Source organism: Colletotrichum siamense (assembly GCF_013390195.1).
Source record: "Colletotrichum siamense strain Cg363 chromosome Unknown KSG_Cg363_contig09, whole genome shotgun sequence".
Taxonomy (NCBI): domain Eukaryota; kingdom Fungi; phylum Ascomycota; class Sordariomycetes; order Glomerellales; family Glomerellaceae; genus Colletotrichum; species Colletotrichum siamense.
The window spans coordinates 1,834,400-1,861,985 of record NW_023501022.1 but is presented as its reverse complement, the minus strand read 5'-3'; the positions used below and the strand labels follow the sequence as shown (position 1 = coordinate 1,861,985).

The window sequence follows — 27,586 nt, the reverse complement described above, 5'->3', positions numbered from 1 at the left end:
TCGCAGCCAATACACGCAGCGGAGCCGATTAACACCCTCCGCGCCCGTTGTTCTGCAATCCCCGCCTTTCCACCTGCTCATGATCTCGAGCTTGGTTCGTTTGCGGAACTGAACGCAGATAGACACACAGACAGGCCGAGACAACAGACACAACCAGAACCAGAGACACCACGAGAATGACAGTCGCCGTCTCGCATTGGACGAGGAGCCCAGACACCAGTGTCAGGCCCAGCTCACACCCGACAGACTACGAAGACGACATGACATACTCGGAAGTTCATTTCTCAGTAGAGCCCATGGACGCAGACAAAGACAGCAACGGGGGATCGTCCCACCTGCATTGGCAAGGGGTGACAGCAGCAGAGACAGCGGCAGGAGGTGGGCACTGGGGGTCGGCCGCTGGTAGTGCAGTTGACGACGGTCTTTTCTTCGAGGAATTTGTCGACCTAGAGAGGCTTTCGACGGCCGGAGGGGACGAGCTCCCTCCGTCTTCTGCCTTACCCGACTCGTTCGTCTACAACATGCCACTCCCCGCTCATGGGTCTTCGTCTACAACAAGAAGCGTATCGGACGATCTGGACGAGCTGCTAAGTTGCCACACACAGCCGCTCGTGGAAGCTAGGGCTAGCGCTGCAGCAGGTCCCGCTGCCACATTAGTGTCCTCATCAGCAGCCGCTAGAGTAGCGGCGGCGACTTCAGACGCGGTGGTTCCGCCAGCTGTGGGCGCTCGGGGTGTGCAGTCTTCGTGGATCGACCGCGCAGAGGAGCAAGGACAAAGGAAAGCTTCTTCCTATCCGGACACAGCTGCTGCTGGCGGGGCCAAGTCGATCTCTGACTCTGAGCTCCTCCGCCTTGAAGGCATATCGTTGAAAGCGTCGCCTTCTCGCGCTCCTTCTGTCGTTGTTTCCCATCCTCCTACTCCTCTTCTTCAGGCCTCGTCCGCTACCAGCAGCAACACAAACCTCCACCTCGCCGGCAGCAGCAATACCAGCAATACTAACAACAACAACGTCAACCACACGAACAACGGTGGTCGTAAGCCGAGCAGCTTCTTCAAAGCCGTCGCCTCCAAACTGCAGCAGAAAGCTGCCTCAGTCCGTCATAAACAGCCCAACATGTCATCCGTTGGCGTCGAAATCAAGGGGCCCCTCTCGCCCACCGTCTCGCCTCGCAAGGCCTTCAAGCTTCGCCCCGAGCACCTGACCGGCCTCGGCGGACCGCCTACCAGACTTCCTCTCTCTCCTCCCAACAGTGCCACCATCCCTCAAGACTTGCCTACTTCCTCATCAGCTGGTAGCAACGGCATGCCCTTTTGTGGTGGATACGTTGAGGATCCCTTCTTCGATGGTAGCTCTGTTCCCATGTTCCGCCGCAGCGACCCTACCACCCCCATGGACACCCCCGTCCTCGACGACAAGAGCGGCATGTTCTATCACCACCAACAGATGAGCTCGGGCAACGTCAACAAGGCCGCCTGGCCCATGGCCACCACCACCCCTCAGACAGACTCTCATGCCGCCTGGTCCAACCCTTATGCCACCGATGGCCTCGACAACCAGTGGTGGGACAACAGCCACATGGACCTTTCAACAAACTCACAGTACCAGGCACAGAATGCGCGCAATGCTACCTTCAACCTGGCCATGCACACGCAACAGAGCGAGCTGCCCTATGAATACAACAGCCTCGCCGCCGCTGCACCCGAGATGTCAGGACTCATGATTCACATGCCTCAACCTCGCACCACCTCATCACCCGTCGTCCACTACCAGGCACAACAGCTTCACCACCCCCAACAGATGACCGAGCGCCGGCCCCGCATGCCCCGCGCTCCTTCGGCCGGCGCCCGCCACATGTGCATGTCGACGCCCATGCGCAAGACCCGCAACCCGAGCCGCACACGCCAGGGTAGCCGCGATTCCTCGACGTCGCCCACTCCCACGAACCGTTCCCGTCACAGCAGCGGCGGCTCACTTGCGAGTGTCGGCGGCGGAGCAGCCCTCAGTGCCAGTGTGAAGAAGCGCCGGTCGTGGCAGCGCCGCGAGAGCATGCGCACACCATCACTCGGAGGTGGAATGGGCGCCGCGGCCGAGGGCCTCGGCTTCGTCAACTTCACCCCGAGCGACAAGAACATCCTCATGACCGGAGTGGCACCCAGCGGAAGCTCAAAGACCAAAGCCCGCCGCGAAAAGGAGGCGAACGAGAAGCGTAGACGGCTTAGCGAGGCCGCCATCAAGGCCGTCAAGGCGGCAGGCGGCAACGTCGACAAGTTGGTCGAGGAAGGATTCGTTTTCTAATCATGGTCATTCTTTTTGCTTGGTGGACTTGCAGCAAAATACGCATGGGAGCGCCTGGGAGTTTACGGTGCGGAAGGCTTATGGGAAAGTGATATCGGGCGTTTGATGGGATCATCACACGAGTAATTCTCTTCTTGTCGACGGCTGGTCATCGCTATCTGCTCTTTGACTTCTTTCACAAAACGGCATAGAAGCGCAAGCTTCTACCAATATTGTTATCAACCGTTGACGACGTTGGTCGCCACTTACTTATTACCCACCATTACCCACATTTATTAGGTAGTTAATCTCGGTTTCTTATGTTTGGAGTACACCCAAAATCAAAGGCTGGAACCCGGGTCACGAGATATGGAAGGGGTTGGATATCCTAGCAGAGCAGACTCAATACCAATAACAAATCACATCACAATTAAAAAACAATACTTGCAACTATTCGCTACCTACCACAGTGAGAATCTTTGAGTTCAGCCAAGCGAGCTTTGCGTACATCATCACAACACCATCATCAGATTACCTTCAACACCGAGATTTAGCACACTACACGCAGCTTACATGATGTTGCCGATCACACATCACCAACACATCAGCAACAACAACAATAACAACAACACACGCATCACCGACGCCCGAGGAACATGATGACTGACGCCTCGCGCAGCCTTTGCCAGATCCCAGTCCAGAGGGTCGGGGCAGCCTCTTGCCGTGCACTATGGTGCACTACGACGGCCGTCGCCCAACCAGCCGTTAGCCGATCACGACCGGACGCTGCGCCCAAGTCACCGAGAGACTACGCCCCCTCTTCCTTTGACGACTGTAGCGTATGGTTGGCAGCCCGCCTCATCCGTCTCCCGCGGTTGACAGGCCTGGTCTGCCTGGCGATGGGGGAGGGGAAGGGAAGGGAAGGGAACGGACGACATCGGGAGTCAACACAGACCAGCATCCGATCAAGCTGGAGACGAGAGATGGGCCAGAATCACGAATATGCCTAAGCAGCTCGGAAAGTCCAGGCCCAAACCCCAACGCGCGGCTTGTGCTCACAACGAGGCTTGGCAATGACACCAGATGAGGTGGGTGCGGTGGAGCTGGGGGTGGATGACCTTTGATGGCCTTTCCGTTTCTTTAAGTCGACATGGCCGCAAACAGATAGCTTCACCCTTTCCCATCTCCCTCATCCCACCAGACAAGAGACTTGGCCTTTCCCTCCCACCACTCAAGGACCTCGCTCCGTCGTCGGGTTTCCCGCTAAGCCTTACCTCGTTCTCCTCGCACCCGCCCTCCTCATCCGCCTTGCATCACGCCTTTCCTCTTCTTCGTTTCTCCTCACTGCATGGTCCCACCGACAAGTGAGAGCGACAGAGAGAGGCGCAAACCATCCCATCCAGTCAGCGGAGAAGCGAACGGCGTCTCCAGACTGCCTCATCCTTAGCCAAAGGGAACAGCCACAGGTCCACCTGACCGTCTGCTGTCCTGCCTGCCAGCCGGACCTTTGGGGGCTAGTGTAAGATCCCCGTTGCAGAATCTTGCAGCTCATCGCGTCTACTGCACCTGTCCCGCCTTTCGCTCTAGGCTCGAAACCGAAAGGCGCCAGGAGCATGACGGAGCAGGGCGCAGGCTCGCGTATCAATGTCTCACTGCGGAACCCACTTTCTGTTCCATTTGGCCCTCTTGCTCTTCCCTCCTCCCAAATCACGATCTTGTTCGATCGTGCAAAACTCGCAGCAATTCCCTGAATGAGACAAGTCTCACTTGCCTTCAGACCCCCAGGTGTCACCTCACACCCCTCCCGGAAACGTTAATCCAGCGTCTGTCCACGGCCGTACGCCGCAGCCGCGCTGCGTCTCGACTCTGGGAAACACCCCACTGGACCCGTCCTCAACGTCCTCTGTTCAACCCGGATGCAGGTACCGCCTACATCGAGACCAGGCGAGACCTCTCTTCTGCACACCATCACTCTCGACAGGTACCGTACCTGCATGAGCCTGGGCCTGTGTAACCGCGACGAAGAACCAACGACACGCCCTGGCCAGCCGCAGCCGCCAAGCGAGATGTTGCATCGTCGCCCGGAAACAGAAGAATGAGGAACCCTTTCTCTTCACTGCGCAGAGTCCGATGCTCAACCGCTACGAGGAATCCGAGAGATCTCGACCTCGTCGCCATCGTGTCACTTGTTTCAGTCGCCATGTCCGAGAAAGGATCGAGACCCTTTCCCGGGAGGCGTGAAGGCCTATCCGAGGGCTTTCTTACTTCCTTACGACACTGTCAAGATTATGGGTCTCTTGCGAGAAGATTGAATAAGGGACCGAGACATGGGCTGACGACTCTGGATGGGACTTGGAGGAAGCCCGCGCAATACCAGGACAGGATGACCCACGTCCTGGTGACGGTGTCTCAGCTGGCTGGCTCACGGCAAGTAGATACGAAGTCGAAAGCTGATAATCCATCACTTCATGAGCAATATGCGGATACGATATCGTCATACGTCCTTCATGGGTCATACGCAGAGGCGCTTGATGAGGTAGGATCCGAACATCATTTCCTGCTTTGATGTATTGTCTTCCGGCAGGCTTCGTGATCCGGGATCATCACGGTCGTTTCATCCTTCTCATCTTAGCCCTTAATCACCAAGATCTTGATCAAACATGATCAACATCCAACAAACACAAGCCACGGAAATCGTTTACATTGTGCGAGAGCAGAAATTCTACACACGAAATGAGGAAAAACGTGTCTTACCGTTCACTTTCTGTGGTAAGCGCGATCCAAATCTCGTTCTCTGACCAATGATTCTCTTCTCAGAGGAAGTTATGGCGTTTTGGCTAATGGCAGATTCCGTGTCCAACTCTTAAGGTTGCGGAGGATGTGCGTGGGGCCTTGTCTGCCACAACCAAATCCGGCGAGAGGCAGACCTTCTCTGTCGTCGATTCTCTGTCAGTATCTGCAGTGTGTCTTACTCCGGGTCGCATCTTCCGAGCCGCTGCCCATCTATACCTTTCAAACATCCTGCCGTCCAACACTCCGGGCAGGCAAGGCCTGGCGGTCCAGCCATCAACCGTCCGCTCGGACTCGCCTGGTCGACGGCAACCTTCCTCCTCCTGGCAGTATCCCCGTGGCCATCCCTCAGCCCCCGCCGTCATGACAGCTGCAGCCTCACGCCAACCCACGGCAAAGCCAGATTAGCTCATGATGGCCCTGTGCCCTATGCCTCTTTTTCACTTTCAGCCCGACTTGAGGCGGCCGCCTCTTGGACACGAGCCACAGTTTATCCTCCAGTCATAGACAACTGGGGAATTAACCGGCCATGTTCTCGTCCCGCCTGGACACAGACACAGTCGGGTTTACCGTACAAAGGCCTCCGGGGCAACTGGACTTTCAGCAGACCGTTTTACTCCGCATCAAATGTCCGTCCTCCACAAGAGTGAGGCTCTGGTCTCGACGTCAAGTGGCTTCACGATCTGCGTCCCCACGACACGACCCCCATGGCTAGTCAGCTCTCCCGCCCGCCAGCGCCTATCTAGGGCCTCAAAATCGTAAGATGTTCAATGTTCAACCAACCAGCAGCCAAGGACCCCTCTTCGGAGGCCCTCCGGAATCTACTGTTGCCAAGCCGTGACCCCTCCTCTGACCATCGATAAACGCTCCATGATGCGGTGCTGGGTCCGGGCAAGCGGCGCCCACAGGTTGGACTACTCTCCCAAATTCTCCGAGGGCCATGAGAATGCGGCCAAACATCCCGGGAAGCCTAATTCGACACCCCCTTGCGTACAGACCCCGCGATCTTTTTCAGCTGTCAACTGCCAACCAACACAAGTCTTGAATGCAAATGCAAATCAAACGCCTCCCTAGACAGGGACTAACAAACCGTCTTCACACACAGACTACAACCCGCGGCAAAAGAAGCCTGAATCTTGACTGCAACGGCGTCCCCCAGGCTGGAACAAAACTTCACACCAATCAGCCTTATCATCATCCCTCGAACTGCCGAGAAGCCACCCACCACCAAAGAGCCGACCCCAAAGAGGGTAAACACACTCCATTCCAGGACGACGCCGGCCCCCAAACCGACCTGCATGTACCGTCCTCTCGGTCCCGAAGCACCTGCCTTAGCCTACACGTGAAGCTCGAGGACAGGGCCAATCCATGAATTTGGGGCGGCAGTGAACCACGGCGCCACAAGTCGCTTGACGACTACCCTCGCTTGTCATGAACAAACAACACGCCCAAACCCGCCGAGCTGTTCCCTTCCCGCCGTCAAACGAAGCCTCTCTTACCTCCACTTGATATGTCATCATCTCAGGTCCCCAGTAAACAAGCTACGGGCCTTAGCTCCCAAGCGTTCTCCTCCCCACCGCTGCGCGGTACTTTCGCTCTCCACCATGCTATGCCCACCTCACGATAGCCTCCTTGACGCCCATCCCTCGCGCAGGAACCACCCCTCCCCTCCTCGCCTACGGCTTCCAAGTTGGACATAGCTCCATCTCGTTCACAACATCACATACACCCTTCCTTCCCCAAGATCCTTTGAACCCGCCGCGAGTAGCAATTGCCAGTGATTGTGGAAACGAGTCCCGAGACAACTGTTTTCTTTCTCAACGTCCAGCCAAGAAAGGAGAACCCTCCCAACATCGTGAAATGCCAAGATGCGTTGAAAAAACATAACGTAAAGGGCGGGTTGCCATCGACCCGCCGGTCAAACCTGGACTCCGTTGCTCCAACTTTGCCCGGTCCCATTTTACAAAGTGTTCCCAACCTATCCCTGGCCCAACGTTCCCTCTCCATCATCACCCGTTCCCCCGAACTTACCCCTCTGACCACTCCTCAGGACTGAAGATCCATCGCCCGATATCCCCATCGATGACCGTTATACCAACAAAGAAACCCCATCACACAACGCCGGAATCGTCCTAGCACCCCCTCTCTCTCTGCTCTACCAAGAAAGGCTCCAGACCACTTCACGGAGCTCCCCGGCCTTACTCTCCGATAGGAAACATCCGGCCCACTCCGTCTCTCCCTCTTTCGTCTCTTCCTCCCACTACCTCTGTATCTCCCGCACTTCTTCTGGTCGGCCTTCTCTCCTCACCGGCAGCAGCACAGCCCACACCACCATCACCAGCCCCATCACTGCCTCACACTCACCCATCCACACTCACCCACACACACCGGAAGGCCCGAAACAGAGCCACCTCCGGCCCTCCGGTACGGACGTATCGATACCCTCCACCGGAAACCTTCCCTCCCTCCATCTTCCGTGGGCCATACTCCAAGCTACCCCATTGGCTTCTCGGTCAATTCTCCGCACCGCAAACCAGTCCAGAACTCCAGAGACCACTCATCCACGTCCACACACGATGTTCCATATCGGCCGAGCAAATAGACTTCCAAACGGGCGCGACGGAGCACCAAAAAAACACCAAAGATCCAAAGTCTGTTGTCCATCGGCCGAAAGTAGATCGAAGTCAAGCTGTCATCCGAACCCCTCCATCACCAGAACCTTGTTCCTGAACTTTACCTGCCGTGATCAAGGTCAAGGCTCTGCTCGGTCTAGAACATAAATCATTGATCATCAGAAAGTCTTCACCGTCACTTCTCAACTCACCGCGACCAGCCTGAAGGGTCTAGACCATCATCTTCCTCCTAAACGGTCAAACTATCGCTCGATCGTCAAAGTCTTTCCTCGCCCCCTCCTTCGGCCGCGACAAGGTACCATGTTCTGAAGAACGGCCGTAGATAGCCTCTGGCTACGTTGCATCGGCCGAGGTCAAGGTTCGACCGTCATGTCCTCATGTCTCGTTCGGTGTCCATCATATCCTTCACCGGCCTTGAGCGCACCATGACTGACATCGACGTGCTCTGGCCGACGATGAGCTGCCCCCTACTCACTGCCTCTCTACGATCCAACGGCCAAGACATTGTTTGAGACGCGAAACCTTGTTAACAAAGGGATCCATTAGCTATTTTGATTTTCCTATCAGGGGGGTTTGTGTCCACTCCGATCAAATCGCGCATGGGTTGACCTCGGTTCAGATGGATGCCTTCTCCGTCCCGAAGTAAGCCCTTTTTGATTCCCTCCCCCCAAACTTAGCGTCCGGGCTGCTGTCGATGAGACCTTTTCTCAATCAACAACCGCAGCCTTATTTACAAAGTGAAAGCCATCAACCTGCCTGCCCGCCGTGATCAGCGTGCCCCGGCGACCTCCCAAACAACAAATCAACGCCGAAATCTCGGGACGCCATCCTCAATGCCAGAGAGACAAGAGTTATAAGTGGAACAGAGAGAAAGGAAAAAAGATACCATTCCGTCTATGGTGTGATGCTCGTCATAACTCAAGGTGAGGACTCATGCCTGCTCCCCCACGCCTGGCACATTATTTCTGAACTGGCTGTGTCGAGTTTTCAAATACCTCATTTTCCGAGGGAATACCCAAAACTTGGGATGACCAGGTTGTCATCAACCGACTTGCCGTAGTCCGGCAAATCTTTAGACCGTGCGGTATCTACCGTCAGAATGGTAGAAATCATGGCGGGTCATATCTAGTGCTCGTATCCAGCTCCACGCTGCCAGGGGCTGTACTCTTTGTTAGCATTTGCATGTTTACCACGTCATGATTTGTCTTTCTCACCTAGCGTTGTTCTGTTGCCTGTACTGGGCAGGGCTGCCGTTGTTCTGTTGCCTATATTGGTTGGCAGCCAGTGTTGACCCTGAGCCGTTGTACGGGCTCGGTGTGCGTGTCGGGGGCTGGCCGTAGGGGCCGGCGTTGGCAGGGAATAGAGGCACTGAAGGGTCCACTGGAGAGTGTTGTTGGTGGCCCTGGTTCTGCTGGCGCTGGAAAGACTGCTGAGATTGCGAGTTGTGAGACTGCGCAGTAGAAGGCGGCAAAGCAACAGCCGACGGGTCGGCACGGCGACGCATAGATTCGGACGAGATGGAGTCGTTGTCATCATCGAGGTCGAGACCCTTGTTGTAGTGAGCCTTGTCGCCTCTCGCGGTAGCGGCGAGCGCATCGAGCTCAGTCGTAGTGTTCAGCTGCGTCTGAGACTTCATGAAGGAGGCGCGGTCATCGGCCATAAACTGGTAGCGAGCATCGGGGTTCTTGCGGAAGAAGATCAGAGTGCTGCTGACGATAACCAGGAGCAAAAGAATCAAGGAGAAGGCTGCGTTGGCGATGAAGAGAACAACACCAACGACACCGTTGACAAGGGCCGGAGCGCCGAAGACGTTGGAGAAGATGAGCAGGAACACAGCGTTGAGGAAGTTCATGACGCAGATGGCAATGTTGAACGAGTTGGTGCTCTTGTCCATCCAGGGTCGCAGAACACTGGCCGCGATCAAAGCTCCAGCCTCGATAATGACGAAGGCAATGGCCTGAACAGTTCCACTGCGCTGAGCAAAGGCGACGATAGCGCCCTTGACAACAGTGTAGCCAAGAACAGGAATAATAAAGTAGTACGCCGATGCGCGGAACTGGACGTAGAGGAAACCCCATTTGTTCAGGGCCTGGGGGTCGGAGAACAGGATGTAGGCCGGGTTTCGGTGCATGGCGACGGAGCGGCGAGCGATGCGGACCACCTTAGCAGCAGCCCAGCCGAGAGTGAGAGCCATTCCAAAAAGGAAGAAAACGGCAAGAACAACTTCAGCCGCAGAGTCGACCTGGGTAAACTCCCAAAGACACAAGATGGTCATTTGAGGGAAACCAATGAGGGTCATGCGGAAGAGAATACCCTTCAGGACAGTGAACCAACCGTTGCGGAATTCGAGGAACTTTTCGCTCTTCATCCACTTTTGTCTAACAGCCAGCTCGCAGAATCCCTTGAAGGCGGCAACACCGAGGACAGTAAAAATGACGAAGATGCAGAAGAAGGCCAAGCCGGTCATGAACAGGTTGGTGGACTCGATCTTCGCCCTGAATGCGACTCGCTGAATACCAAAGACGATGTAGCTGCCGGAAGAAAGCTGAATGTTGGCTCGTCTAGCGATGGAGGACATGCCAACGTCAATGCCACGCTTCGCCATCCTGGCGGCAGACATAGCCCAATCCAAAGATCGCTTCTCAACCTGCACGGAGGTGGTCGTCAAAGAGTTGAGCAGAGTCGCCGGGGTTCCGCCGGTAGCTCGCTGGTACCAAGTGAAGATATCCTGCATAAACTGAACGCGGATGATACCCATAGACCAAACAAAGTCCTGAGTCCACGACTGCACAATGGGAGGCAGATGGATACCGGTGAGACCCACAATGGCCTGGGACTGGAAGTAGCCGAAGAGAGAGAGGGTGTTGGCGGCGACGTGAGCGGCGGTGTTGGAGTGACCAAGACCAGAAACAACGGCGGAAGCAATCAGACCGAGGCCAGCGATGATAGCAGTAGCCCACTTGACGCCAATCAAGTCGACGGTCTTTCCATTGGAAATGTCAGCCTCGACACAAGCCACACTGTCCTTGGTGTCGGTCATGTTAACGTAGACCTTGACGGTGGCGTCGAGATCGGGGATGTTGTAAGCAATTCCGGGGATTTGGCTGACAGCGTCTTCGCCAACCTGGAGGTTGAAGTTCATGGTGATCTTTCCTGCAGTCATGGGGCACAGACCAGCGAGGTTGATGCTGCATGGGTCGACCGTGCGTCTCATGAATTCGTAACCGTAGACGGAAATAGCAACATCGAAGACGATGCTGCCCTGGACGGAAGAAACGGCGACGATGTTGATGGCGGCACTTCCGTTGTTAGGGGTGAAGACGACATTGAACAAACTGGCCGTGAAACTTGAGTCATCCTGGCAAGTGTTGAGCGACTTTGAGACGAGCATCTGCTCAGCAGCCATAACCGGGGTGGTGACATAGGACGCGAGAGCGCCCAGCAAGAGGAGCGGCTTCGCGAATGAGAAGCGCATGGTGAAGAGAGGGTGAGTGGTCGTTGCTAAGCAAGTGAGTAAAAAGGAAGTTGAACGGTCGCCGGCGGGTGGTGGTCGTCGGTTTGGAACGGTCGAAGCGAGAGTGGTGAAGAGAGTCGAGGCCGTCTAGGTCGAGTGTATCATGGGGATTGGTGGTTCACGGATCGTTCCAGACGGGATCGCGTTGGTAAGGAGATGGGAGAGAAGCGAAGGGATTGATGCGGTCGCTCCGGTTGATGGTTGAAAAGTCGAGGTTCTCTCCAGATGGAGTGAGTCGCAGGGAGGTCTGATTCCGTGGCAGGGGATTGGTACTAGCGAGGGTTATCTGCCGGTGATTCCACCTGGTTGGCGAGGTGGTTCCTGCTGTCGATTGTCCGTCCCTTTCGATTTCCGTTCAGGTCCCAAAAACAGGCCTCCTTGATCCCCAGCAGCGGATGCAAACGCAACAGCGGCGAATGGCGTCGTGGTCGAGGTTGGGGTGCCTCAGTCAGGGCGCGATAAGAAAGCGGTTATCGTGTCGTATGGTCGTTGTCGTCAATGGTCGTAGTGTCAATCGTTGGTTCGTAGAAAAAGGTCTGGACGGTCGGCGGGGAGGGGGGGAGATGGGAAGGGTGGGTTTTGGTGGTTTTGTTGTTGGCGGGAGATTGGAAAGGAAGGGAGAGAAGGGAAGGCGATCGCCAAGCGAGGGTGGATGGGGACAGCAGGAGTGATGAAAGGAGGCGCTGCTGCTGCCGCTGCTGTGACCTGCGGTGGTGGTGGTGGTGCCGGGTGTGCTGGGCTAGGCTGGGCTGGTCAGTGGTTTCTCTGAGACGGCTGGTCTTGGTGGTTCGGATTCAGGGAAAACTGGGCAATGGGTAAAGAGCGTGAGAGCGTCGTGCCAGGGGAAGACCCATGGGAACAGGGGCGGTTCTTGTGTCTTGAGGACAGGGGTAACCAAGGTTGGCCGGGGCCAAATACGGGGGTGCGGGTGGGAGGGAGGGAGGGAATCCCGCGCAGTTGAAGCGTGAGCGGTGGATTCCCTCGCGGTCTCGGGATGCGGTTGTGGATGGATTTGCGTGTATGCGACAGGGGTAATGACGGTACGGGGTGGTGCCGGCTTGGGCTGCGTAATTTCGATTTTTGGGGGGAGGGGAGCGGATGCACGAGTTTAGCACTCGCCTCGTAGCACCCAGCAAGTTGGTCTTACTGCCACATAGTGGTGCTGGCAGGGCCTAGCCTGTGTGCAGAACCTGCGGTACGTACTCTTCGTTAGCACAGAGGCTGCGTTCCATTTACACGTCCTCTGCATGCGAGAGTCGCTGCTGCTATGCATGCTTAGGCGAGGCTGGATCAATACGATGCGGCAACAGCGGATCTACTTCCTGCACCATATAATCTTGAGTGAGTCAGTGCGTACTGCTCCCGTACCCGCGCCCCAATACTCGACTCAGCTCGTATAGCTGCTAACAGAGATACACCACACTCAAAAAAAAACACGGGCGCGTAAGGAAGGGGCGACAGTCCAGACGAACACGCTTGACAACCACAGGCTGCATGCACAAACAGAGTAATCTGAAGTGCTGTCAGCACTGTACGAATCCTCCACCACGCCGTCCATCGCACCCGACACCACACCTGCCTGTTGCTGAATTACGAGAGGAGATGTGAGGCACAGCAGCATTTCCTGTATGCTGTCCGGGGTTGCTCACCCACTGAGGCGACCTGATTCTTCTTTTGGGCAGCCCGTAAAGTCGGTAGGGAAACAAAACATCTCGCGATCCATCTCTCCCCATCTCGCTGCAAGGTCCGAAGCAGGTTTTTGGGCGGTCCAGTCCCTCTGACGACGGCTGATTGTCGCTGATGAGCGCTCCTGATGCACACCTCACCCGCCCGCCTGACGCCGTCCAATGCTGTCGAGACGCCAGCAGCAACACAGACAGGATCTCCGTCGCACATCGTGCATGGCGGGCTCCCGCAATCATAGCGTCATTCAAACCTCGACACTGCACCGCCATCCGAATTCTCAAATGCAATAAGCAGTCAGCCAAGACGGTCCGCCATGCACACCAAAAAGTTGTTTACCTTTACGAGTCGCTTCCAACCCAGCCAGCCCAGCCAACCGTCCCATCTCCATCTCCATCTCCATCTCCTCCCTCCCGCCTCTCTCTTTTGGGCCTTGTCTCGTGTTAACTTTTCCCAAATTCGACTACTGCCGTCCCTCACACAGCAACCACGGTCACAAGTACACACGCCGTCCATCGTCATTCCCTTTTCTCCAGCCTCTCTTTCCTCACCACCCATACAATGCCGTCCGAACCACCATCTCCTCTTTTCTTACCCATCGTAAGTACGGGGTAGGTCAGGGCCAAGACCCATAGCTCTGTCGGGTCCCGAATGTTCCAAAATGCGTCCAAGACCCTTCCAAGACTTCCAAGGCGACACTGCCCAAACAGCCCAACACGGGAACACTGACGCAGAATCAACAACAACAAATGTCAATCGGTATGTTGCTCATCGCCCGCGCGCCCATACAGACGCCGGCAGCAGCCATGCCGCCCGCGACATTGAGTGTTTGGGTCGCCGCCCAGGCCCAGACACAAGCCAGCAGCCAAACTATCAAAACCACTAGAGAAAGCCGCAAACCCACACTTCATTTCAATAAACCTCAAAGTTGTCGTCGCCCTCGTCTTGACTCTCGAGCACTGCCACATTCCCTCTCGACGGGAAGGAACACGACGGCCGGGCATGCATACGTACGCCTTACTCCAGCCAACCATGCCCACCATGCCATGCCTTGCCCTGTCGGGGGACCGCTTGCGCTTGCGCAGCTTACCTGAACAACCGGCTTCCGGGGAGACTCAACAGAGACACCCGAACGAGGGAGGCTCGCCGTCCGTTTCTGCGAGAAACATGTCTCTGCATCTATTAATCACAAGTTAAATTCCCACCAAAGAGGCTCGACGTCACCGATACATTCCCCGCCACGGATACCTGCCTGCGTGATCTGCCACCAGCGAGATACAGACTGGTTGGTTTGCCGGGGGAGGGAACTACGAGCCTGAGACGTCTAAAATTGGCCAAGGCACCAACAAGGCGGCTTCGTCGATTGGACAGCCAGTCCAACACTGACCGGGGACTCTCGTGCTCATCGGCGCCCACTGCTCTCTCTCTCTCTGTGTCCCAGTGCCGTCACCCGTTCAAAAGCATAGGGTCTTCACCAGAGATCGATGCCGGTTATCCTCACCCTGGAACACTTCCGGCAGCACCATCGTTTTCCCCCTCACTGCGAGCACCCGGCCAGTGACATGCCAAGTCACAGCCCACCACATGCGCGCTAACAGCGACGGATCAACGTCCAATGTTTTGGCCCGAGAACGAACCGCTGGCCCGATGTAAGAGGACGCTGAAAATCGCAACTTTGCTCATCCGTTCCCAATCGCAAACCCTCGCGAGAAGTCTCCAGCAAAAGCAGGTCTGGGCACGCACCGGGAGGCTGTGTTTTTTTAGCCATCAAACCATGACTTCTGGAGTTGCCTCATCGAGACCCGGAACTGCAACCTTCCAAGCCTTTCGTTATTGCTGGCTATTAACGTTTTATTACAAGGTTGATTTTTCTCACCCACCAATAATCACGCCTCGCACAGGCTCCTCTGCCGCTCATGCTCGTCACCCATGTTTTTCTTCGTCCGTCTCTGCCGTCTTGTCGCGGATCATGGGTGCATCGCCACGATTCAGCTCGAACAAGCTCCAACGTTCCGACTCTAGACGAGCGCACATCAAACATTATTCAGAAACAATCTCAATTGCAAGAGCTCCAAGAACCCCACATTTTCAAATTTCCCTCTCCTCCTCCAGACCTCCAGTCCACCACCATAACGCAACACCTGCGTCGAGGCCTTGACAGTGGTTCATCTCCAACCGCTAATTCAAATAAACAATCCCATGGATGTGGGTTCTTCTGGCGATTGGCACGAGCATTTCATAACGCTCATCATACCAAAGTGGTTCTCACATGCCATTAACCTTCTCCTTGCATCGAGTAGTTCTCTCCATGTTTCTTCCTCGCCAAACCAGACTCAATGGCACTGTCTTAGTAAGAGATGGCCCGGTTGCAAGTGCACCCCTTGATTCTTGTAAGCCGGTGCACCATGTAAGTGCATGGATTACAAGTGACAAACGATTGATGCATAATCAGCTCCACTAATCGCGAAAGAGCTCATGCGGTACGCCCTTATCTGGGATAACAGACTTTCAGGGACCACTGCACTGTCCGCCAGCCTCTCACGCCCAATCACGAGATTTTCAATGTCTATGACGTCCTCATATATCCAATAAACTTAATCGACAAAGCAAGCGTAAGGCGCAAAACCACACAAGCGGGCAGCGTTCCCCCCACCTCCGAATAGCCGCGGCATTCAAGACTCCAACATTGAAACAAACGACAAGAGTCATTGGCAAGAGGAGCAAGCAAAAATCTACAGAAACAATGTCGCACGTAGCACGCAGCATCCGCCCGGCGATCCGCCGCCTCGCCGCACCCCGCCCGGCGACGGCAGCCGCAGCAGCACCCCTCGTTCTTCAGCGCGGCTTCGCCGACAAGCCGCCCATCTACACTGAAAAGGCCGTCGACAACGAGCTGGGCGTCGGCGAGCTCGAGGGCATCAAGTTCCGCGTCGAGCCTCTGCGCCGCGTGGGCGAGGACGAGCGGACCATGCGCGCCCGTCTGCTCTGTAAGTCTTATCTGGATCTCGCAACCTCGGTCCTTCAACAACAACCTCTGACAAGGAAACCCGGACAGACCAATCCCGCAAGCGCGGCACGCTGGAATCAGACCTCCTTCTCTCGACCTTCGCCAACGAGAAGCTGCCGACCATGAGCAAGGCCCAGATGCAGCAGTACGACCTCTTCCTCGACGAGAACGACTGGGACATCTACTACTGGGCCACCCAGGAGGAGGCCCCCTCCGCCTCCGCTAGCACCACGCCCACCACCGGCGGCAGCCACTCCGACGGCCTGTCGTCCGCGACGACCAACGCCGCCGAGTCCTACCGCGGCGTCGGCGCCGGCGCCACCTCGACCGTCGACGCGGGCCAGAAGCGCGAGGACCTCAAGCAGCAGCAGCAGCCGGGCCCGCGCGCGGGCGAGTGGTCCAACACCGTCGGCACCTTCAAGGCCGCGTACCGGCCCGTCCCCGCGCGCTGGAAGGGCAGCGAGATCCTCGAGATGATCAGGACGCACGTGCGCAGCCGCAGGGCGGACGGCACCGTGGGCGTGCACCGCGACGTCCAGGAGAGGAAGGAGGGCGGGCTGGGGTTCATGCCGCCCCTGTTTGACGTCGACAGCGCCGGCAAGAAATGAAGGCGGGGGAAGTGTAGGTCTATTAAGTGAGGTTGAAGAGTGTAAAGATAAGCTGGCGGTTGTCGGGACGAAACGCTACGCATTAGATGTACAACATTCTTTCAGGAAAACAGGCATTCATTCACAGGCGCGGGCGGGTGGCGGATGGCATAGACAAGCGTTCACGACGGCTTCATTGGAAGCCCCAAAGCATAAATAGCATAATATGAGTGTTGCGTAGGGAAAGCCGGCTTCATTGGAGGCTGTTGCTACTACGGCTTCTACAGGCTGAGAATATACCAGAGATGAGGTGGCTTCTGCCGATATTGATGTACTTTTGCGTTCTTCCTTTATTCGACACGAATCTTGCACGTCCGCTGATTCCAGCTGCAGACGTGGACGGGCACGTTACGGATTCAAGCAACGAAATCGAATTTAATCTACCTGTGTCAAACAAGCACCTTTCTCTACAAAGGACTCCCCGCACGTAGTTTTATCTGCGGCACAAACCACCGAATGGCAAATCATTTTTAGCAACCCATGAAGGGGGGTCAAGGTTCCATGGTTGGCTGCATTTCCCCTCCAGCAAAGTGACGATAAGCGCCATTCGCCAAACGCCCGAAACCTGATGTACCAACCCATCTGGATTGCTGACTGTGTTGCGCTGCTGCACGATGATGGCGCCGTCCCGTCCGCTAACAGAGGGGGATCGACAGGGCAGGCAAACCTGTATTCTTCTTAATATCATTCGTATTCAGCCCTCCATATTTATATGGCCCTTGGCGCGACATCAGTTGAGTTTTATGCCGGTGTATGTGTGTGTGTTCTTGAACGGGTGACGGAAGATTAAGAATTCATGATTGAGTTAAGGCAGGGTGCCGCATGTCTGCGACAAAACCATAGTATATCCATGAATAGATCGTCTGAATGCGGCCCGGTCCCCCCCAAATGCTCCTAAATGCCAAACCCAAAAATCCCGGTGACAATCACACCACCCACCCCCTTCCCAAACCGTAAAACACCTTTTCTCGAGACGCCTCAATTAGAAACGCCATTCTTTCTCCAGCCATATATGCTGCAAATATACTTCATCCCCAGCCAGAAACCATCGCCTTTCGCCACCCAGTTCGCGCAGCTCCCAAAACCGGATATTCGCAGTGCTCCAAGATTACCCTCTTTTTTCATTTGTCTTCAACCTCACTCATACTGGTCCCACTGCTGGTTCCACGGCTTGTTCGTGCCTTGGAAATCCATCCCGTGCTTATAGCACCCGACCAGCTCCTCCTGATCAACACCGCAGTGCGTCTGCCCGTCACGGCCCTCGAACCAACCCAGACCGTACGTCTTGCCCAGGCCCTCGAGGTGGCGCACCATGCCCGCGTTGCTCAGCTTCGAAGTGCCGACGAAATCATAAATCATCTTGCTCTGGTGGATGAAGGCCAAGTGCGACGAGATGGTGTTGGGCTGTCGCGGCAGGAACGGGTGTCGTCTCCGAAGAAATACAATCGTTGCCACCGTGCCCATGTACACCAGGATGAAAGTGGCCAGACCATACGAGATCCAAAAGGAAGATACGGTCTCCTGGCCGGCGTTGATCCCGCCGAAATCAGAACCGTGGTGTACCTCGGGCGGCTTGAAGGCGGCGTCGAGGAACTCGGTGCCCACCACAGTGGCCAGACTGGTCAGCAGCACCGTCAAGAGCTCGGTCATCATGGTCCCGAACCCGACGAGGAACATCAGGACATGGCCGTTGAGGAACGCCTGGAAAGGCATGTAACCGAACGGCATGGCGGTGTAATCTAAGGTAAGCGTCCTTGACGAAGAATGCCGTTTTGACAGGATGTAGTAGGGTTCCATCATCCGCATATCTGTTTCCAAGCCTCCCCAGCCTAGCTTGATGCAAACGGCCAGAGCGGTCACAACCCAGGGCGCCTTGGTGGTGATGATACTTGCGTCGGAGAAGAGAAAGACAGGAATGAAGGCCAAGAAGAGAACGAGGCCGATCACGTACGGCAGGTAGCCGTCGAGACGCAGCATGCGCGGATGCGGGTTCTCTGAAAGGTAGTGCTCGCGGAACTGGTCCTTTTCTTGCGAAGAGAAGGGGTTCTCATCGTCTGGGGCCAGGGACGCGTTGCGAAGGATATATCGGCGGTGCTTCAGCTTGGCATGGATGTCGCTATGACTGACGACGTCTAGGTCCGCAAAATCTACCAGAATATGGCTCACTACAGCCATTGAAGCAAGACCTGCGATGCCCTTGACATCGGCTAGAAGGCCAGATCTCCGTCTCTGGAGGATGTATAGCAGAACGATGCCGAAAAATGCGCAGATGCACAGGGTAGAGGAGAGGAGCCGAGACCAAATTGCATGAAGGCGGATGACCTTCTCTTGGTCAGGGTGCGCGAGACGTGTGGCTCGGTCAGGATACAGAACGAACGCCGCCGCGCCGAATGTCGGCACCAGAGAAACGGCCAAAGACGTTGATATGGACGAGACGGCAACGGCGTAATGTCGCAGTTTCAAAGCTCGAAACGGCCGCAGCCAGCTTAGGCTCGTGACATAGTCAACGTTGATGGACTCGGCCGCGAGTGCGCCGCCATCCTTTGAGAGCTGGTAATAAGCCTCCAGGCGTTTTACCTCAAAGTCGGTAATCTGCCACAAGACACCGTAGGTGACGGAAAGCATTGTTGGAAGGAACTTGACAGCGAAGTACTGCTCTCCGGGGACATCGGCCGGGGATCGGAATTTGAGAAGCGGGTCATGGCGCGATCTTTGGTAGAGCAACTCTACCATGATGGCGAGCGCAATCGATAGAGCGATCAGAGCGACAAGGTAAGGCCATCTCATAGAGAATGGCTTCCAATTAGGATGTGGGTAGAATACTTGTGTCTTCTGGCCCTTGGTGGAGGGGAACGTAGCCTGGCGCATATTGCCCCCGTCGTCACCGAGATCTGGCCCGGCCATGACGCTGAGATCAACCTGGTCCGCATGTTTGGGTTTTGGCTCCTCGATAATGACCTCGATGACCTCGCCTCTCTTATTTGCTTCATCTTGGCCGAAAGCCTTGAGCGTCGCAGTGCGACTGAGCTTCCCACGGCGGGTGAAGGACCGCGTCAGTGACCCTTTGCGGCCAGTGGGCGATAACAAGAGCTCATCCCCCTTGATCGTGGTGTCTGGCTTGAAACCGGCGCCGAGGCCTCCCGTGAGGTGACCGCTGGCCTCCTGCTCCTGCAACTTCTTGAGAAAGCCGTCATCTTGGAACCCCATGGGGCCCAGGGTGGCGGTTACATCAAAAACGGGTTCGTCTTCCGAGACCGACTCGAAATGGGACTGGCTGATGGGCGCAGCAGAATGCAGGAGCGACAGGTCATGCTCCTCCTCGGGAATGGGCTGGTGAGAGCGCAGGAGAGACGGGCGGCGGAGGTTGCGGCTGGCCTTGGAGGATGTTCTCGACAAATCATCAACGGTGGCAGGAACAGTGTCGTATCCGGCAGCGCCAGTATAGGCAAATGAGCCGGACCATGATGAAGCCCTCGATATGCGGCGTGTGGGTTCGTCCGATTCGTGCGGTGACGGTGAAGTATGATCCGAGTGCAAGTGAGACTGGAACGAGGCAAGGGAACCCCTCCCGCGGAGTGGGCTTGAGGGGCCTTCGTGCTGCTGCTGGTAGGTGTCCAAGTCGCTGACCTCGGTCAGGTTGGAGATGCGATGGCTCAAAGGTGGTCTCGATGCGGATGCGGGGGCTTCAGGAGGTTGATAGGAAGCGCCAAAGCCTCCGTTATGCGCCATGATCTATGGCGTTTTCATGTCTCGAGGACACGGTCCGTATGCTGTGTCGGCGCGGTTTGTGTTCGTCGGAGCAGGAACGGCGAGAGTTCCACCGCAGTGGGACAGGTACCGAGTCGGGGCCGTCGGTGTAAGTCGCGAGTCGGGTGCAAACGAGCGTCGTGGTTGGAGCGAGCGGAGAGGTTGCTAGAAAAAAAGAGAAATAGAAAATATTGCTGTCAATCAACGACAGGCATTACCGATGACTCTGTTGCCCGGTCAGTCTAGCTCGCAGGAAATCAGGGGGATGGCGGGATTGAAAAGACGAAGACGCAGCAGGCGCGCGGAGATGGGGCAGCTGAAGGGCACGAGAGGTTTGTAGGGCTGCCGGGGGCGGCGCTATCTTGGTGGAGGTGTAGCGAGGCCAAGACTGGAGTGAAGTGATGTGCCCGAGGTGCGCGACGCAGGGAATGGAAAGCGCTTCCAATTCAGGGGAGTTCAGGCTGGGGCCCCCGCTAAGGCAGGGCAGCCGTCGTCGGAATGAAAAGACATTCGCATCTTACCTGAGTTCCCGTCACCGAGCTCTGATTAGGTATTCCGTATGTATACCGATCCGGCCGGGCGTTTCGTTGGTTCGGTCTGGCGTCGTCCAAAGATCCGGTCCCTCCAGGGGAATTTCGGACGAGATGATAAGGCTGAGAAGATGGGGTGACAGCACAGCAGCACGACCACGACGACGGTAGGAGGTCAGAGGGGAGGCGAGGAATGCGGCCAACATTAATGTCTTGTCACCAAAGCCAAAGCCTTCATCCATTCTTGCAGGCGGCGGCAAACGACTCGCCTTCCGGCTCCGGACCGCAGACTTATGCGTTTCAGATCCCAGGGCAGCCAGCAACCGTTGAGTCTTGACCAAGGACGGTCGACCCAAGGCAAGGTCCCCTTTATTTCGTTGACCGTTGAAGTGTCATCGCGACGATCCAGTCCAATCTCGTACCGGTCGAATCGGAGATGCGAAAGGGACTCTGCTTTCCCATCCCTGACCTCGTCGGATTTTCTGCCTCTGGACGGTCCTGACTCCGTCCATTCCCAGATTAAGCGTGGTATTGACGGTGGAGAAATGCCCATGGGACAATCACCACGGACCACAGCTTGCTTGCACCCGCGCGCGCGTGCTCCCTCTCTGCCCTGCTGCAATCTCGAAAGGGCAAGCTGCAGCACGGAAATTCGATAGTTGGTGCCTCCCCGACACCACTCCGACACTCCGGATCCGCTGATCTTGCCCTCGACATCGACATTCTGCATGCTGACTGGTTACCGTAAACGAGAGACAGACGCCCTACGCTATCCAGCGGAAACCCTCCATGCGCGGGCTGCCTCGTGGTGCAAACACTCTTATTATTCTTAGTAGTATGCATGCCCGGGCTATATTCAGCCCTTACAGCCGGATTCCCAGCCCACTCTCGCCGACGCTTGGCAAAATCGCCGAACGAGTCGCTGGCATCCTGACGACACGATGTTGACATCATTCCAGGTTTCGTCGGGGTCTGCGGGGAGGCTGTGTGTGATTGCGAATCAAGCCGCTTTCTCCAACGCGACATGCGGCGTCTGGTCAGAGGCAAGCATCAAGCGCGCTGTCGTGACTGGGTTTGCCCAGAAACAACACGGAGGCAGGTCCGTCATTGCTGCTGGCTTCCGACTCTGTAGATCAGGCAAGCAGGCTGTCAGGGTCGTCAAGGCTCAAGGCAGCCCTCTCTGACTTGGCTGCCCCATTCCATCGCCTTCCTTCTTGATTGAGAGACGCGGAAATGGTCAACTGATCTTGTTCTGCCTCAGAAGGCTGCGGTCGCCATCTTTCAACACTCCCTTTTCCTAAACAAGTCCTCGTCATGTACACCACCAGATCAAAGTGGTCTCATTTTGCACCTGTCAGTGGGAGTGGTCAACTGGGAACCGCACATTCATGGGCTTCCCTATCTTTTCCCTCATATTCTCCGACAATCCGCGACCCTCGAAACGCCTTCGAGTCGGTCCTGCCGCGCCTCATTTGCAGGCCATCCCGCCAAACGCATGAAATCCTCACTTTTAATCCGTCCCAACTCAGGACTCTCTTGAGACGAAAACCTTGACCGTTTGATCAACCCCAGGATTTGGTGTACTGCTTGCCGCGGGCGTCCCAGCGGCTGCGGGGCGCATACCCACCACACAGGCTACAAGGGTTGCGCTCCCACCTGCAACATCAACAACTACAACTGGTCGGTTAGCTCAGTTGGTTAGAGCGTGGTACTAATATCTCATCTGAGATGTTCAGTAATGCCAAGGCCGGGAGTTCAAGCCTCCCACTGATCACTTCTTTTTGCGAATCTTGCGAATGAGATGGATTTTTTTGGTATCGCTCTCGGATCGCATTTTGCGTTGTGGCACACACGTTCGTTGTTTTATTTCTTGGTGAGCGCATTCACTTGTTCCCCAGAAATAGGTGAGGTGAATGAGCGACATAACACGAGTGAATCGGCATCAGACTGCTGCAAAGGTCTACAACACAATTCACACCTTGCAGAATTGAGTAAGCCAAAGTCTTCAGCATAAGTGCCTATGGACGAGCTCTTCTCATTTGGGAGATCTTGCAAAGCCGTCACAGTTGTTCCCTGCCTTCACTTGCCTCTACCTTGACGATGCGTCAATCTTGCGGTCATCGCCCGAATCTCCGGCCAATATTTTTCTTCATGCCCTTGCACAGCTTGCTTTTCAATACGATATCGAGTCATGGTCATTTATGCCACAGCTGCCATCGATGACATTTGACATCTCCGTACGGTGATCCGGGGCAAGGGTCCGATGTGTAACACGACGCAGCTGCCTGAGGGCCCAAGTGTCAGTCCTCCGTGTTGAACCGAGACCGACATCAGTGGTTTTTGCATGGCTCTTCAGCAGATCTTCCAAATTCCCATGAGGCAGATTACGATCTCGGAAGATGGCATCCGATCATTCAAAAAGCGGAGCGGTTTCTGATGAGATTGCGCAAGGAGCGGCAAGCCCCCCATATGTGACTTGAAGATGAGTTTAGCCGGCCTATCCTGACGCGAGCTTGCCACCTGCTGAGCCTCAACATGTCGACTTTAAGCTTGGATTCCTCCCGGAGTAGCCCTTATACGTGGTTCCTTGATCGGTGGTTCTTGTACAGACGGGACGCTCCGTACGGTAGGTATAATTCGGTCCTTGACAAAGTAGTATGGATTGAGTTTCGAATAGAAGGAAAGTCTTGAGCACAGTGAATGCTATGAGGCTGCTAGCTCGCTGGTTTAAGAGGACTTTCGAATGGAGCAGGGAGGTAGTGAAGCGCAAGAGCTAGGCGAGCGTTCTGTCCGTTGTCACTCATCCAGCCGAGACTGCGCAAACGAATTCCATTAGAGGTTAAGTGGTACGCTTTCCGCTCTCCTGGCTTCATTCGTTTGTCGACCGTTTTGACGTCTTGACGGCGAGCCTTGTGATACCCTTGCAGAGTTCAGCTCAGATGGACATAGGCGTTGTCGCTGAAGTGCTCACTGACGATTGCTATTGACCAATTCTCTGTATCTTTAAACATCTTGGCCTGAGGGACAAATACCTGCATCCATATTGAAACAGCGGAACCTTGAAGAGACGCAAGTAGTCTCTATTATGTCCAGCGGGCTATAGCTGTCTATCATCAAAGCTTAGATATATTGCAGGTATGGCTTGGTTAATGAATCCCCATGGATATGGATACCTATGGGTAATGGGTAATGGGTAATGGGTAATGCTCATGATGCATCATTGGAGATGGTCGAATTGCCAGATCTAGGCCCCAAACTCATGACTTTGTGTCATGGGAAAATTCAATTACATAGTTCATATCGGTTCCTAGCCGCGTCCCCGTTGCAGAGACAAGTTCGAGACAACAAAACGAATAGAGGCACCGCCGAGCAGATTCCCTACATCTCACGAATTTGCTTCTGAAACGAGAACGGTGTCTACTTAAATGATCAAGGAATTGCTTCCCGTTTGATAATACTGAAGACTCCCGCGTTAACGATCTCGATTTCTTCCTACTGTTGGATCATTATTATGACAGACTCGTTAATCTTCTAGCTTGGCTAGTGAGAAAGCTGCTGGGATTCTCTCGCGAGCAGTTTCTCTTCCATACACGCACATCCCGTGTGCATCTGACAGTTGTGGGACAGCCACAGAGCATGAGTGTTTTCATCGAGAGTATCCAATGTAGTTGAACATTGACATAAGGAGACAACCGGGTCGGGTTGTACAGTACGAATGAGACTGGATATCGCCTACTACTTAGCCACGAGACTATGACCCTCTATAAGAGCTGTCCAGCATCATCTCCATGACTCCACAGAGACTGAACTCTGAGGAAACTATCAACTACACCCCGCTCATGGTCTTCTCGTGTGCTGCTTGACTTTTGTCAAAAATCGAGGTAGCCGTGTAGACAGCAGGAACCCAGCAGGATCTCCGGGCCAGCGCAGCTGCTGAAATCTCCCACCCGGTTCGATTCGCAGATCCTTACGTGACGAAACCATGATGTCGTGATATGAACAGATCTTTTCTCTACCTCTCTCTGCCCCCCTCCTGTATGATTGTTCTACGACGCAAACATGTCAACCAGATGTGAAAGTCGTAACTGTGTTGGGACAGTGCGATAGACGACAGCATCAAGCCCGATGATGTCGGGACACCAAAGCTCAGAATGGCGTTGAAGGACGAGTGTGGGTTTCAAGTCAAACCTTCGAGGGCTATGGAAACGTTAACAACCTGATATTCCCTGTTGTGAGCATACAACTCGTCGAAAGCCTCGTTGAATTAGGACAGTGACTCTGTGAGTGGGACAGCAGCGATCTATACATAAGCTACAGGACAAAGACAGTACAACGTACTCAGTCTTGTACTAGCTGCTACAATGTAGGTCATACTTCATGGGTAGATGTTCAGATGTCAATTTGCTGTGAACTATTGGAGACATACGCTATCACAACTACTACGTGTGCCTAGTTGCTTGAAGAGGTTTCCCCAGATCAACGTCTCGAGAGAATGTGTTGTTCAAAGAAAAGTACTTACCTTATACGCTCGACTGAGCATACTTTTGCAACTTAACAGATGCAACATGCGTGCTAGCTTCAAGCCTCTATAAGACAGGGTTCCTCTTTCTTCGCCCCCTTTGCTGGAAACCCCGGGGCGATAGCTTGAGACGAAGTAGAGAGAGTTGAGGCTTCATGGACCAAACAACTAGTCACTTCAGACTGTCTACTCAGTTATCAGCTTGCTTCTTCCAATAAAAGCCAGGTTATTTGAGATGGAGATTCACGTGCTACAGCGGAGACTCAGACCATAACCTTAATGGAAGCTGATGTACACTGTCACATACTCAACACGACTCAACTCAATCCGACATATCACCCGAAACGGAAACAGATCTCAGCATTCATATCAAAGTCCCATTTCTAATAAACGAGTAGTCTACACAAGTGAACCGTCTCACGTGAACGGGCATGACGCCGTGTCGAGTTGAAGACGTAAAGAGCCTAATGTACATCTCTTAAGTAGATGAACTAGGTCTCACAAATACGGCAGCAACAGACAAAAGCCTCGAATTGACATAACAATCAACTGGCAAGACATGGAAAGACTTCGTGCCTCGCGTGTTGAGGGTATCGGGGTGTTGTTGATAGAGCTGCAATCTGTAGGAAGGAGGACTATGGGAACACCGCACGTCTCGCCCGAAGGTTACTATTTTTCTTTGTTTAATTTGTATCATCATGTAAATTTGCGCCGTGTTGCACTCCTCTTCCGTATGTGAAAGCATCATAGGTTGGCTTCGGGTAGAAAGATCCAGGACGCGCTATCTTGCGTTGTTTGAAGCATTGCCATGCCTGACTTACACCCGCCCGCTCGCCAAGTTCTTCAACGACATGGCATGGCTCTCAGCAGTGTGTTCATTCGAGAAACGCATCAGGGACACGAGGGGATTATCGATCATCCCGGCTCCGACTACGGACCTGCTGGTGAGTGCTCCTACTCATGGCCCGCATACCGCGACAACTTCCGTGGAATTCACAACCATATGTTTTGGGACCCATCAACGTTTTCCGACATATTGAGTCGCATACAACAAACATTTAACATACTCAATAGCCATAGTTGTGAGACTTTCGCAAGAGCCCCACCGGATCAACACTACGGCCATCGCGGAGACCTGCCGGATGGGAAACTCTAGGCAAAGCGGTTCGAATAACCCGTCGGCGACTAAGTTGACTAGCACAACACACACCGCGGAGCCTCAACACCATCTACGGGTTTCACCGGTGAGAGAGTATGGCTCGCGAAACGCATCCCACATCCCGCCGGCGGCTACTCAAAGGTATATTCGAGTCAGACGGTAGGACAATGCAGCGTTGCCGGCCGCACGACCATACTCTAATGTTTAAAGTTTGGGGCGGGAGACCGGAGCCAAGATTTGAGCATTATCTCGTCTGATGAATGGGATCTTTCCAGACCCGCGGTGAAGAAAACAGCAGACCCGAGTGTAAGCATGGTGCATTCCGTAGGCCCGTTGAGGAGCGAGGAAGGACTTATCAACGTGTTAGTGGGTTGGCTGATGGCCGCACTCATCCGGAGGCTTCTCCCTATCAGCTGTCGAACCAGGGCATGACGTTTTCTTACATTTCGATGCCACGCATTGTATTCGTCACCATGTAAGAGTGTTGGCCCAGCAGAGTCGCATCGAGTTGAAGAGATGCAGAAAGATGGGGGGTCCTGGGGGTCCTGGCAAGAATCTGGACCGCAAGCCCTTGCAGCTCGACCGGCGCGGGAAGCGGTTATCTGTGGTTGAGAGTTTGACGGGAGCCGGTCGCGGATCGCAGTAGGTAGCAGTATCCCGCTGAAAACATGCGCGTAGCAGAGCAAGTGCGGGGATGCTTGCCGTCCATCGGCGCGGGCTTTGGTCCCAGGTGCAGTAGATTGAAGGTTCCGAATCGGGATCTGTGAAGCTTATTCTCCCCGTCCTCGGACCAGGCGGTCTACTGCGTAGTGACAATCGGACATTGACCGTCGGTTCGTGCAGGTTTTTTGTCTTCTTTTTTGATTGCCTGCCGAAGGCAAGGACAAGGAGGGGTCGGGACCGATTGCGTTTGCTGTGTCGACAGCTGCCATTTTTCTTGGCATCGGAAGTCGTTGGAAGTAAATTTTGTCGTACGAGGTTGGGTGGTTTGGACCAATTTGGAGGTGACTGACTCGTAGGCGCCGTTGAAGAAAAATCGGCTTGGCGTGGTGTTGTCGATCCAGAAAAAAGCCTGGCGCAA

At 54.9% G+C, this 27,586-nt stretch overlaps 4 protein-coding genes across 4 annotated transcripts; 2 read left to right on the top strand and 2 right to left on the bottom strand.

Annotated features, from left to right (window-relative positions):
• Positions 1-176: 176 nt before the first annotated feature.
• wetA (Developmental regulatory protein wetA) lies at positions 177-2,297 on the top strand (the record flags this gene model as incomplete). Its single annotated transcript, XM_036645055.1, has 1 exon — positions 177-2,297. One exon carries the CDS (start codon positions 177-179, stop codon positions 2,295-2,297), a length of 2,121 nt encoding a protein of 706 aa, XP_036489458.1.
• Positions 2,298-8,824: 6,527 nt separating this feature from the next.
• Positions 8,825-11,174, bottom strand: FLC3 (putative flavin carrier protein 3; the record flags this gene model as incomplete). The annotated part of the gene is made up of 2 exons (XM_036645054.1): positions 8,825-8,858; positions 8,914-11,174. The coding sequence occupies 2 exons, from the start codon at positions 11,172-11,174 to the stop codon at positions 8,825-8,827; spliced, it is 2,295 nt and encodes a 764-aa protein (XP_036489457.1).
• A 4,465-nt stretch (positions 11,175-15,639) lies between these two features.
• Positions 15,640-16,511, top strand: CGCS363_v013204 (Succinate dehydrogenase assembly factor 2; the record flags this gene model as incomplete). Its single annotated transcript, XM_036645053.1, has 2 exons — positions 15,640-15,883; positions 15,952-16,511. 2 exons carry the CDS (start codon positions 15,640-15,642, stop codon positions 16,509-16,511), a joined length of 804 nt encoding a protein of 267 aa, XP_036489456.1.
• A 1,176-nt stretch (positions 16,512-17,687) lies between these two features.
• Positions 17,688-19,175, bottom strand: CGCS363_v013203 (uncharacterized protein; the record flags this gene model as incomplete). Its single annotated transcript, XM_036645052.1, has 1 exon — positions 17,688-19,175. The coding sequence occupies one exon, from the start codon at positions 19,173-19,175 to the stop codon at positions 17,688-17,690; it is 1,488 nt and encodes a 495-aa protein (XP_036489463.1).
• Between the last annotated feature and the right edge of the window lie 8,411 nt (positions 19,176-27,586).